The sequence below is a fragment of the Zonotrichia leucophrys genome, chromosome 1 (assembly GCF_028769735.1).
Source record: "Zonotrichia leucophrys gambelii isolate GWCS_2022_RI chromosome 1, RI_Zleu_2.0, whole genome shotgun sequence".
NCBI lineage: Eukaryota > Metazoa > Chordata > Aves > Passeriformes > Passerellidae > Zonotrichia > Zonotrichia leucophrys.
Genome location: NC_088169.1, coordinates 100114162 through 100127628, shown reverse-complemented (window position 1 = coordinate 100127628; position 13467 = coordinate 100114162). Strand labels below are relative to the sequence as shown.

General features: G+C 37.5%; 1 protein-coding gene across 20 annotated transcripts in view; it reads right to left on the bottom strand.

The window, feature by feature from the left end:
• The window catches only part of ABI3BP (ABI family member 3 binding protein), a 173591-nt gene that overhangs the window by 107857 nt on the left and 52267 nt on the right, over positions 1-13467 (bottom strand). For all 20 annotated transcript variants that reach the window (XM_064725451.1, XM_064725461.1, XM_064725363.1 and 17 more), the window contains one exon: positions 8310-8489. In XM_064725451.1, coding sequence (XP_064581521.1) covers positions 8310-8436 — 127 coding nt within the window. In that variant the 5' untranslated portion in view covers positions 8437-8489. The remainder of the gene's footprint in view (positions 1-8309; positions 8490-13467) is intronic.

The following is a 13467-nucleotide window of genomic DNA, read 5'->3' as shown; positions in this document are numbered from 1 at the left end:
ATCATTCATTTTTCTCTTACATTCAGATTTCTGCAAAGAGAGAGAAAAAAAAAAGCAGTACCAGAAAACCCAAAAGCTTGCTGTACTACTGAAAAGGTTCTGCCAGTGTGGGGAAAACTTAACTTCTCTGATTCTGTGCACCTAAAGCACTCGAAACCCATACTGTGGATGTACTTTAATTATTTAATTAATCTTTTTAAATGGGTTTCATCTGCACCAAATAACCAAAATAAGCACTGAAAATAGCTGTTCAAAGCAGCGTGGAAAAAGAATTAGTTAAAAAAAATGAACCCAAAAGTGCAAATACATCTTCACTTACAAAAATGTTTTTTAATATTTAGAAGGGTAAACAAGCGTGGGAGTTGTGTAACCACTTGGATATTTTTTGTATTGAGACTGAAAAATAGAAATAAGCATCACTTTAAAATAATTTTGTTTCCCTGTATTATAAACCCAGTGTTTTGCTCTGTATTTTGCCCACTTGTGAGATGTTATAACTCTCACAGAGTATTCAACAGGATTATTTTAAAGCATGACCTTGAAAGCTTGAGAACTACAAAGCCAGTCTTCAAAACTAAAAATTTATGGGTTTATCAGTAAAATGTCCAAGAATTTTGAAAGAAAATTATTAAAATACTTTGAAACACTTTTTCCCTGCTCCATAAATGGAAAAATTAATTCTGGCTGAAATCTGAAATGACTTGTGTAGCAGTATACAAATAGATTTACTGTTAAACAAAATATGTCAATACACTGTCATTGTTATAAACACTGCTAATGTTAATGGACATCTCAGCTACAAAACCTGGCAGTTTTCAGGGTTCATTAGTTCTAGCAGGTGTTTTTGTTCTGTAACAAAGTGTTCTCTGTGGAAATATTTTGTGTTATAGGCTGTTCATTAAGCTTTATTTTGGTGAGTTTAACAAATGTTGCCTTAATAAAGAATACAACACATTCCCATTTTCCAGAGAATTCATAGCTCTTCTCACTGTAATACAACCTGCAAAAGGAAGCATTTAGGAAAACAGGCTGAGACAGAGGATGACAGAGAATTGTTAAATAAGAGAGAGGTTTAAAAAGTACCACTTCTTTAGAACCACTGAACTTAGAACAATATTATGATCATTATAACTGAAATCAGAAAATTAATTTGTTAAACTGTTGTGGTGTGTTTTTAAGTTTCTCAGTTTGCTCCCCCATTTTATATATGTCCCCCTTTTGTTCTCTGTAAATGGTTCCTCCCTCCCCAGTTTTCCCCGCCACTGTTGCCCTGACAGTTGAGTTGCTATGGTTACCCTGCCCTTTTTTTCAGTTGCCAATCTCCCAAGTTACATAATTGCTCCTCCCTTATCCCACCATATAAGCAAAGTTTTCTCCTCCCTGGGCCCAGTCAATCACCCCCCTCTCCTCCCAGCCTTCCAGAATCTTCTTCTCTCTGGGGGTTGTGGTTGGCTGTGGTCCCGGGGCCCCTCCTTTACTTTGTATTCACTGGTTAGTTATGTATGTCAATTATGTTCAACACCTCCCTTTATGTTTTCCTATTGGATAGCTGGGCTTCCCTCCCTTCTCCTCCCATTCCCTTTAAAACTTTGTCTCTCCCACTAGTCGGGGCCATTTGCTGTGGGTGCCATTCCTATTTGTTGGTTGCCATTTGCTGTGGGCATGTCCATCTGTTGGTTGCCACCGGCACTTCAATAAACCGACGTGTCACCCCCAGCAAGTGGTCGCCTCCTCTCTCGTCTCGTCCAGCGCGAATCCAAGTCCGACATCCAGCCCAGCCCGAGGCCAAGATGCCAAGGGGGGCTGGCCTTCTGATGCGTAGGGGCGTCGGCCACCATACCCTCTCTGCTAGCCGGACATAGGGCCGCGTACGCCCTCGCGCATTAAACAAATCCACTCAATACATGGGATACAACAATAAGTTTCTGTACTATGTTTAAGCTATATCTTAATTTAGAAATATGATTCCATGATTCCTGAGCACGACCGCCCATGCTACTATATAGATATTAAGAGTAGAGCAACTGTAATTTAAGTTAAATTCATTGGTTTGATGCACAGTACCAAAGCATTATGCACGGACAGGAGGACACACACCTTGAAGTGCTTTTATTCTGGGCAGATATACATTCTATATCCAAGACAAATGAAATTAACAAATGCAGAGAGCTTTTTCAATATCACATAATGTGCCCTGACTCATTAGAACTGGGAGTTCTTTCTTAGTCTTCCACTGCAAATCAACGTTTCTTTTTGTAAGTTCAGAAGACTACTGAGTTCTACACTGATTCAGCCTTGCTGAGAAACATGACTATCAGTCATCATCACAAAGCTGAAATCATCTGATGCTACTATGACTCAATTCATTTTCAGGGCGTTCAAACACTGCCTCACCCATGTATTAAATTCTGTCAAGTTACAGGAAATATTTAATGATAATCTGTGTTCTTTTATGATGCCTATATAGTCATAATCCATTCCATGGATTCTTATAGACAGATCCATGTGTATAAGAAGCAGGAATCTTGGGGAGAGGTAAGTCACACAGCAGAAGAAAATTAAAATTCTGCAGAATATTAGAACTTAAATAAAACTATAAACGTAATGCTTAAGAGATAAATTGCTGAAATAGGAGGTAGGTAGGAAAATGTGATAGTCAAAAAAAATATGGATGTTTCGTGGCATATAATTATGACTCACAGAATAGAATTGCTATTTACATGAAAATATATTTAAGAAGTGAATGCATGAATCCAGCATCTGCCTCCAAAATAATTTCAACATTAATCAGTACATAACAGAGACATATATGACAAAGATGCAAAACATAGATCTGTCTCTCATCAGTGAGGATCCAAAATCTCATAAATGAAGGATCCCTAAAAAACAATGCAAGCTTTAACAAGATAAGCTTGAAATACATTTGCAAATTTGCTATGAAAATCTTAGTAGCTCATTGATGCCTAACACATTCTTGGAGGGCTGCTACTCTAAGACCACTTGTTTGAATCTATTACTGTCTAACCCCCTTTATTAAGGCTAGGACAACAAATATCTTGGCTAAGAACTCCTTTCAGATCAGAAATAAAGTCCAAAGAGTGACCACCTTCAATCCTTTAACCACAAAATACTCTAGGAAAACACCCACATGTACCAGAGAAGTGCTCCTCCATAAATCTATGCCAAATTATTAGTGGTGTAATTCCCCAAACATAGGCTATTATATTAATAAATAAAATTATTAAAAGAATAAAGCTTCTATTACCCACCTTAACAGTTTATGAAGACAACCAGAATGTAAGAAAAATACATGCCGCTAACATATCAGATTAACTAAGGGGAGAACTTTCACATGCCTTGAGCTAGGCTATCAAATCAGTGGCAGCAGGCATCTAACAGGCACCACAAAATGCCAGGAAATTCTGCTTCTGTCTAAGCACCCTATTCAGGGCCCAGCCAATACGCACTTGCAAGTAAACAATATAAGTATGAACCGACTGATGAACTTAGAATAAATCTTAAAATAATGTTACAAATGCATCATTAGAATTCATGGACCACTGGATTCAGAAATCAAAACAAAGTCTTTTTTTGCTTCAGGCTGCAAGCCCTTAATCTGTATTTAGGGATTGCTAAAAACTTACCATGGGATGTTGTCAAGGGCAAAGTTGGAGGAAGGGGAGGATGGAAAGTATTGTAGAGTAACAAGCGTGGGAGAAGACAGAGAAGTGGGACAAAGAGGCTGCCATGAATGAACCTGCTGCTGATCAATGCACTAGAGTAAGGGGCATCTGCTGGACACCTTCAGCTCCTCCCTTCCACTAGGCTCTGCTAGCATTATCCATGAGAACCTGCTTTCTGGTAAGTTAGCAGGAGGCAACATAATGCTGAATTAACATTCACGTTATTTGGCATCTTGAAAAGCATGCAGCTAACACAAATGCTAGTTTCTGGTAACTGATAAGAAACTGCAGAGCAAGATCTTTTAGCTAAGCACTGCCCCAGCACAGATCCCTGAATTACACTTTCTAAAATGTGCTCAAGGTGGTACTAGACCCCTCTCATATGCACACATAAACACGAAATTCACACAACACTTACTGGCATTGTTACCAATACATTCTCCTCTTACACTGTGCAACCTTCTACAAGAAAAGGAAAAGTAAAAGCATTGCCCAACTTTGAGCTGGTTTTAGAAACTGAAAGGGAAAATAATTTTGCTCATTCTGTTAAGTAATTGCTGTTCATTCTTGCAAAAATTTCCTGTCTCTACCCAACTTTTTGGGTTTCTCCAACAGTATCAACAATTTCTAGGAGGTGTGCTTGCAATCTTCCTAGCCAAGTTAGAAAAGACTAACACAAATCTCTTAAGCAAGTACTTTTACAAGTACAAGTCAGGAAGACTGAGAAAATTAAGATAAATTTTTAAGTCAAGCCCAGAGCTTTTGGATGGGTCCATTCACCTTTCTATCAGTCTAGCGGAACTAACATCTTGATATCTTTTGACACTGAATATCTTTCAGGACCAAAACCAATGTTGTTTACTGTCATGTGAGCACATAAAGTACAGTCAGCACAAATCACATCTGCTGTCCTGAAACAGAGGCATTCTTGGGAACAAACTTTGCTGCTGCCTTGTCATTGTCATTTCAATATATTCAGATTTATCTCCTAGAGAATTAAGCTGCTCAAGACTTTTCTGCCAGCAGCAACTCATTACAAGTTCAGGAAATCCAACAGGATCCTTTTCTCTTTGCCCATGCCCTCTGCAGGCAGATCCCAATTTAGTGATAATGTTACCCAATTACTGCCTCAATTACTGTATAATTTGCATAACAAAGGGAAAACAGATATTTTAAGATAAGAATTACAATGAGGTGCTGAATATTTTGATGCATGAAATGTAGGTGAATGTCACATGTACAAAATTATATATATTTTCTGAAAATACTTGCTGACTTCAAGCTTCCTGTTAACAGGATCATAAAAGGTATGTGACCTAGCAGAAAAGCTGACAATAAATTTCATATTAATTTACAATGGGTGTGTTGGAAATATGGAACTTGTAGGCCTTACAAATATATATTGTTGTGTATATTGCCATCTTCCATATTCCAGTTCCAACAGGGGACAATTATCCCAAACAAAATACCAATTATGCTGCTCCATTAACAAAACCATGGATGCAGAACTAAATCAAAGAAATGTGGAACTGTCTGCAAGGCACTTCATTCTACGTGTAGACCTACACTCTTTGTTAGAAAGGAGAAATTATATTTTAAAGGATTGATGCATTTTAAGAAGGGAATAATGACTTACATGTGAGGTTTATGTGGTTTTTTACATTAGCCTAACACATACATTAATGGTTTTTTTTTAGTAGTATCTACAGCTGATTGCGTATCCGTACGATTTTTCCTTAAAAATTTTCACAGAATAAATGATTTTAATAATAATAGAGCACTTTCATGGATCTTCCATTTTCCTGGATCTAATCTCTTTCCCAGGAGATTATATTCCACAGCATTGCTCCTTAATGCATTAGAAAAACATACAAACCTTTCAGAGAGTAACAAATGCCCTTAAACGTCCATTTCTCATCTTTATCTTTCACTGATTTAAGGTTGTGATCACAGTCCCTAAATTGACTGGGAAAGGTTTCTCTTTCTATGAACCACTAAAACTGACAAGGGAGGAAGCATAAAATTGTATTAGTCTTGGTCTAAATAGACCACAATAAATTTTCATATTCGGGAACCACTTCTTCCACAGTCTGCTCAATAAAAGCCTCACCTATTACTGTTCAGGGAAGCCTATAAACTCACCTGCTTTCTGTAAAATTCAGATAAGTCAAAGCATGAGAGGACCAAAAAGGAGTCCTCAGGGCAAAAATTAATGGGTTTTTTGTATAAACCTAGTTGTTTTGACTGTGGAAAAAGGTGTGGAACACACTGAAGACTATTTTCAGAGTGTGCAGTGGCACTTGGATCACAGAATATCTAGAACATGGGATTGACAACCTTGAGTGTGAAATTTAAAAGTACATTGTTTTAATATGAAGACAACATACTAGGCCAACTTCATCACATTGTACTAGGAGTACAAAGAAAATCTGAAATTTTTCAGCAATAGAGTCTAGAGGGTTTAAATCTTTGGCATATTTCTTGAGAGTATTTTTATTGTCCCTCTCCAACACCTTGCTTTTTCTAAAATCAATATAAAGTGTATGCTAGAGCTGAGGTCTCTGGCTGCCACAATAAAACTTACTCATTGTTCCTAGAATTGAGAACCATTCTGCAGTTCTTCCAGTTCCTGCCAGCAACTGATCCCTAAATATGATGGGGAGGAGGGAGTGTGCTAGCAATCATCTCTGTCTTCATTTCTGCCACACAAGTCACTCTAAAGCAGAGCCAAAAGCACAACTGATGTTTATTGCTTTAGCTCGTGTTCCATACATATTTGGAAAGCTCAGTCAAAGCTGCAGTTTAATGTTGTGTTTAATATTTGTGAAATGGAATGATTATGCACTCTCTGCTTCCAATAAACAAGTCCCCAAGGCATTCAATCAAACCCTAAATCTCTCAACTAAAAGCAACAGCTCCAATAAACATACTGGTAATTGCCTCAAATAAATGTTTGCCACTTGAAGTACATATTGCTGATAACTTCTTTTATTCCTGTCTTTTGAAAGGTGGCATTTTTCTGAAGGTTAGAAATGCTTGTCTTGCTATCTATATTATGTTGCATTTTGCATGTTTAGTTATTGGATGTTCAGAAGTCACAAGCATAGATTTATTGTCACAAGGAAACTGAAAATTTCTATTAGCGTGATGGGGGATAAAATTTTGACATTATTCTCCTTTGAAATAACCATAAAGGAAGAGCATTCCTCAATACTTGTGCTTTTCCCTCTCCAGACACCCTACAGCAAATGGATATGCACATGGTCAGTGCTCTGATGTACTGTGGAACTAAAGAAAGGTGCTTAGAGTCCAGTCATTAACTGTTAAGGTTAAAGCTACAAAATATCGATATACCTGAAATTCCAGGTGACCTTGAACTTTCAGTTTTACAAAACATTGGATATAAAATTTTCTATTACATAGGGAGTTAAAATGATCTTACACAATGTTACAATCAGTCCTGCTTTTGCTCTTCCTTAAGATCTCAGAGTACCCGAAAAAATTAATCCTCAAAAATTAATCCTCACTACTCCTGCAGCAGGCATTGTTATGCCTAATGCACAGTATACTACAGAAAATCCTGTACACCATTCTTAGTGAACTGATTCAAAAGTTACACATAGGATGAATCAGGTAAGCCAGATGGGTGATGGAATTACAGAGAGATCCCAGGAGTACCAACTCTCGAAAAGGAAAGTTAAGGTTTGCCACAGTGATCCTGTCAGTCTCCAATATCTTAATTATTCTGTATCTAACATCTTATTTTTTCAGTTTTTGTTCTGCAGTTTTCAGTCTGGAGCAGACACCCACAATGGCCTTAACTGAACACATCAAAAACACGGCAATTATTACTTCTATGCTCATGCATCCTTTCCACCAGCTTGTTTCACACCAAGATCACAAGCATTACAATGACAAGGGTAAATTGATTCATTTCAGGCTAGAAAAACCTAAAGAAATCAATAGAAAAATCCTTAGGGATTTAACAGATTTCTCAAAAGGTCAAATCCTGATACATCAATGTTTTAATAATTCATTCTTCCTTCTCTCTATTCCAGATAACAGGATATAGCATTCATGACATGGTTTAATCTCTTCCATAAAACAGCTCATGGAATTCCATCGGTACCTTCTGACATGAAGTTAGAGGTCAATCTATAACATGCAATCCTGGAGTAGATCCCTACAAGAAGTGGCATCATGTTGATATGAATGTTTCTGTCAAAAGGAATCAACCACACAATTCTCCAGACTCTTTCACTGCTTTTTCTATTGTTTGTTAAAAGCATGTACACTTTCTTTGTATTCTCCTTTATATCTGCATCTTTGGGCAAACCATCCCATCTGATGCGTGATTTGTTCAAGTATAGTGCAGGCTCTCACTAAAGCAAAAATCCTCAAAACAAGTACCAGTGAGCAAAATTTCCAGACAACAAGAACTAGTTATTCTACTTGAAGGATCTGCTAATTCCACTTTCCACTGAAATTCTTGATGGAAACCTTAAACAGACCTTAAACAAATAAACCGTGAGCAACATCCCAATAAAACAAAAAATCAGGTGAACAAAAGGTTCATATTCTCCTCAGTCTCTTCCCATAATTCAATACAAAACAAATATGTCTTACCAAGTTCTGTTATATAGTTTTTTCCTTCAGAAGGTAAAGGGATGTACTGATTAGAAAAGAAGTTGCTTCCATAACCCAGGACAAAACCTTCTAGTTTGGTGCTTTGACTTGGTCGAAGATACCTCATGCAAACAGTGTCATCTGTGGCATTGATCTGAACCTTCAGGCTCTGCCTTTTCACTGGGGAAAGAGTGAAAAAGAGGAAATCAGAATGCATTGCCTTGCCATCATTCAGTAATGGAACATGACAATATAACAATTTAATTTGCTAATAGCGTGCAACTGAAAAATTTCTTATAGGTGATGTCTCCTGGAAACACAATGTATTTATAAAGGTGAACTAACAGTCATGCACAAGAGTGGTTGCCAACATGACTGTTTTTCCACTAGTTTAGCATTATCATTTGCTTTAACATCTACAATTGCAGTAGTAAAACCATGCATGAACTAAGTGGAAAAAATGCAAGTGTTTTTCCCTTTAAATGCAAGAGTTAAGGTAGTATTAGCCATATGTAGAACCCACAGGAGGGAAATGTCCAAGTTTTTTGTTTTCTTTTTTGCTTATTAGTAGAAAATATGAAGTTTTAAAACTAAGTTAATCAGTTAATCACACTCAAAAATTATGTTAGAGAATAAACAGCAATTGGATCCAAATAAATCTTCTAAATTTTTCCCGCTATGTTGGGCTGGAAATGTAATTTTGTATTTGGAATTATACCAGGACACCTAACTAACATAAATACTTTACTCAAAACTATGAAGAAACTCTTTTTAAACATTAATTTTTATGCTTTCCAGGCGAACAGCACATAAAGTAAGAAACATCTTGTATATCCATCTGTAAAAATTTAACTTGTAGCAACAGAGAATGACTTCACAACAGAATAAATAACTTTTTAGGCTACAAGTTGGTGTTTTGGCTTCCTCTTGCTGGGGTAAGGGAGGATTGGCTTTTCCCTTTTCCTTCCTTGGTATGTACAATTTTAGTACTCCCTTGCTACTGTTAGGCCTATCATATTTTCAGAACTGTTGAATTGCTGGCTTTCCCCCAAACTTACAACACCAGCACTGGACTAGTACATTTTGTGTTGTTATTTCTCTTCTCATTCTCAAAATATAAATTTTTATTCCCATCAGATTTTTAGGCATCTGTTCAAACATGAGGGTTGAAATGAACTTATCAGGAAAACCCAGAATTCTGCAGATAATCATTTTGCTTTGGGAACTAAACCCTGAAGAACAACTATGAGATAAATGATAAATAATATATCATTGAATAAATGATATATTGAGATAAATGATAAATAATATATCATTGAATAATAGGATAGAGCAATACTAAACTTTTTATTTCTTTCCTTCTTCCCTTCCTTTTCTTTCTCTCTCTTTCTTTCTTTTCTTTCTCGCTTTCTCTTCTTTCTCTCGTTCTCTCTCTCTCAGTAATTGTGATTGCAGACTGATAATCAACTTACTCTAGACAAGTACATACTGATTCTCTGGTATCACCCCAACATGCCCTGCTTTTTTTAGAGAAATTCTAACGACTAGAGTTGCCAAGAGACCAAAACCCTCACTTTGTTTTACTAGATGATTTGAGCATCTGCAGTTGTCTGCACACAGAATGTAAAGCCAAAAGCCAACACTTTATGTCTCTTCCCTTTACAGAAAGAAGCGTACAAGTAAAATTGATGGAAAACATCTGCCTCTCTTCCTTTATCTAAAGACTGATCAAGAAAAATCATTCAGCCAGGAAACTGTCACAATTTTCCAAAGGCAACTCTGCCAGGTTCCAGAAGAGTGCAAGGCTTCTAGAAAATTCAGTTCTCTGGCATTTTCAGCAGAGCAATACCTTCACAGGGAAAAGGGTGGCAGTGGCTTCTAATCTCTGTGACATCCAAGCTCATTTATTTTCAGTACACAAGATTGCTGAGGATGGGCAATTCTGAATATTGACAGGGCTCCAGACAGCACAAACCAGGAATAAAACACAACACACTTCAAATACCCCAAACAGGCTTCATAAAGACACTTAGTAAAAGCTGGTAACAAAGTTTAGGATTATTATCTCTGACTGACAGTGAGCTACATCTGTTTAAATTATGGATTCTTCAAAACCCATTAAGCATCATTGAAATGATGGTCTCCTGATCTCTATTGATTATTCATGTCTAAGGATAAAAGAAGACTTACAGAACTTTATTCAAATATGGTAATTTTGATTTCCATAATAAATTTCTTAATTAGTCTTAGACCTGAATTTATTACAAAAATTTAGAGAACATCTATTTAATTTTAAATTTACAATAATTTAAATAATTTCCCCCCCACAATTGTATCTATGTATATCTGTTATACTTTACATCAATTTGAAGACTTAATTCTATATCAAGATTATATTCAGCTGGGTCTGACTTCAGTTAGATGGATACCATTGTTTATTCATAAGCAGTCAATTAGAGTGACAAAGAGTCTTGATTTTGTTAAAGCATTAAAACTCAGTGAGGTTTCTGCAATTAGAAAGTTCAAATGGGATCCCAAAACAGTACTAGCTTTGAGATAATACCCTTTAGACCTCTTTTTTACAGCTAGCATATCAAAACCACCATGAGAGCTTCTAAAATCAAAGACAGTTCTAGAAGAAAATAAACAGGAATAATATATATATATTTTAAAAAGGATAATAAGGCAGGAAAGAAGAAAAGGAGATGCACTTGAAATTTAAAAAATAAATCCTTGTCCTCACCACCCTGTCTTGATAGGGTAGGTCATTTTCTGCTAATTTACTTTTAAGTACAGCGATGGCAAAAAGTATTGCAGACTTTAGAAAAAAAAAAAAAAAAGGACAAAATTATTTGGTTGGAAAAGACCATCAAGATCATCAAGTTCAACCATAAACCCAGCACTGTCAAGTCCACCACTAAATCATGTCCCCAAGTGCCACATCTACACAACTTTCAAATACCTCCCAGGATCATGCCTCAAACATCATCAGTCTGTTCCAGTGTTTCATGTTTTGGTGAAGATATTTTCCCTAGAATCCATCTTAAAGCTCCACTGACACAACTAGAGGCCATTTGCCCTTGTCCTGTCACTTGTTACCTGGGAGAAGAGGCTGACCCCCACCTGGCCCCCACACCCTCCTTTCAGTCTGTTGTAGAGAGAGAGAGACATGAGGTCCCCCCAAGCCTCCTTTTCTCCAGCTCTCTCAAAGCCTCCTCATAAGACTTTTGCTCCAGTCCCTTCAGCAGCTTTGTGGCCCTTCTGTGGACATGCTTCAGCTCCTCAACATCTTTCTTGTAGAGAGGAACCCAAAACTTAATATAGGATTTAGAGTGCAGGCCCACGAGTGCCAAGTGCAGGGGGGTGACCACTTCCCTGGTTCTGCTTGGCACACTCTTGCTGATAAATGGGCTTCCACTGGGCTCTTGGCCTCCTGGGTGCCACCTTGGTACCCTCTGGCTCATGCTCAGCTGCTGGTGACCAGCACACCCAGGTCCTTTTTGACCAGGCAGCTTGGGTTGTCATGAGACAGGTGCAGCATTTGGCCTTGCTGAAGGCATCCACAATATCCACAACCTTTTCCTCATCCAGTAAGTGTGTGACCCTGTCATAAGAGGAGATCAGGTCAGGTAAGCAGGAGCTGTCTTTCCTAAAACCTGTCCCAAAGAGCAGCAAAGAGCAAGCAGACAAATCTCCTTCTTCTTTTTAACTTAGCCGCGTGTTTTTCAGGGAAAATAACTGCTAAAGCAACAACACAGATGCCACACTACATATGACTAAACCACATTCCTATTCATAGGCTGTGTGCATTCCATAATCAGGGAGAGTGAGGGATGAATATTAACTGGTAAAATAATAAATGACAGTTTCTGGAAGCATACAAGCAGAAGTGGAGCAACCAAGGTCAAGGAGAGCTCAATCCTACACAGTGCACAGACACTGCCAGTCTAATGAAGAGAGGGCCAGCCTGGAGCAAGGCAGATATAAATTATTTATAAATTATCTTGGTAAATGGGGTCTGCTCCCAGAGCATATTAACAATATAGATTTCATTTGTGCTGATCTCACAGTGTTAGATCAATTAACCAGGAAAGCATTCTCATTCTGAGTAATATGTCTCTTTTAGTCATCACTCAGATAAATATTCATTAAGTATAATTGAACAGACAAGGGAAATCATAGGAACTTAACTCTTATGATACTGTGATAAGAATCTATTTGATTTTGAGAAAATATTTTTTTGTATTAGGAATCCAGGAGACCTTTTTTCCCTGCTGAAAGACTCAAATGATAAACTAGATGCCTTCTAATTCCATTAGTTTGTGTCAGGTTTTGGCATTTATTAGTGAAACCCTGGTCTTAAGAATTTGCATTTGTAATGCAATTCTTTTACATTGAGGCCATTTGTAAATGGAAGATTCTGAGATCTATAGCTGCCTCTGAAACACAATCTTTCCCTTCATGCTTGCCAACAGAAATTCCACACTGATCTGCAAGTATTTTCTTCAACAAAAGTCAGCTGATGGCCAAGATCAGCAGGAGAAACTGTGCAAAGCACATCTGAAGTAAAAGCACAATATTAAGTGCATCAGAGCACTTGGAGTGTTGGATTCACTCTGAGAAAAGGAGTCTGCCTGTACTAGGAGGGAATGAAAAACAGCTTAATAACAAATCAGCTGCATCATCAGAGGACCAGCCACCACCAGCTCTTCAGAAAGAAGAAAATAGCTACCAATGGCTCAAAGAATCCAGCTGGAAGCACATTTGGCTAGTTGGAATGCATAGGCAACAGGAAACAAAGGCAAGAATATATTGAAACTTTGAAAAGTTTAGATGTTCCTCTCACACCAGGAGTCTGCTGTGTGCTTTAGGTGTGCATGGTCCCTTGTGATCAAATACAGTCCTATTTTTTGTTTTTATCCATAGAGTGAGGATCCTTGAACTCTGCCCTGCAGAACTAGAGGGTGAATACAGCTGTAGTGTATTACAGCAAATTTGGCTTTGTTGCCAGAATTCCTTTTGCCTTACATTGAAAGTGTTTATTTTCCACTATTTCAAAGATTTTAAGGGGCATGAAGGCAAGACTCAGCTCTGCCTCCCAGAGTGCTAGACAAATGAAGTGTGCCTTATGAAAATATATTAGCACAATCTATTTGCG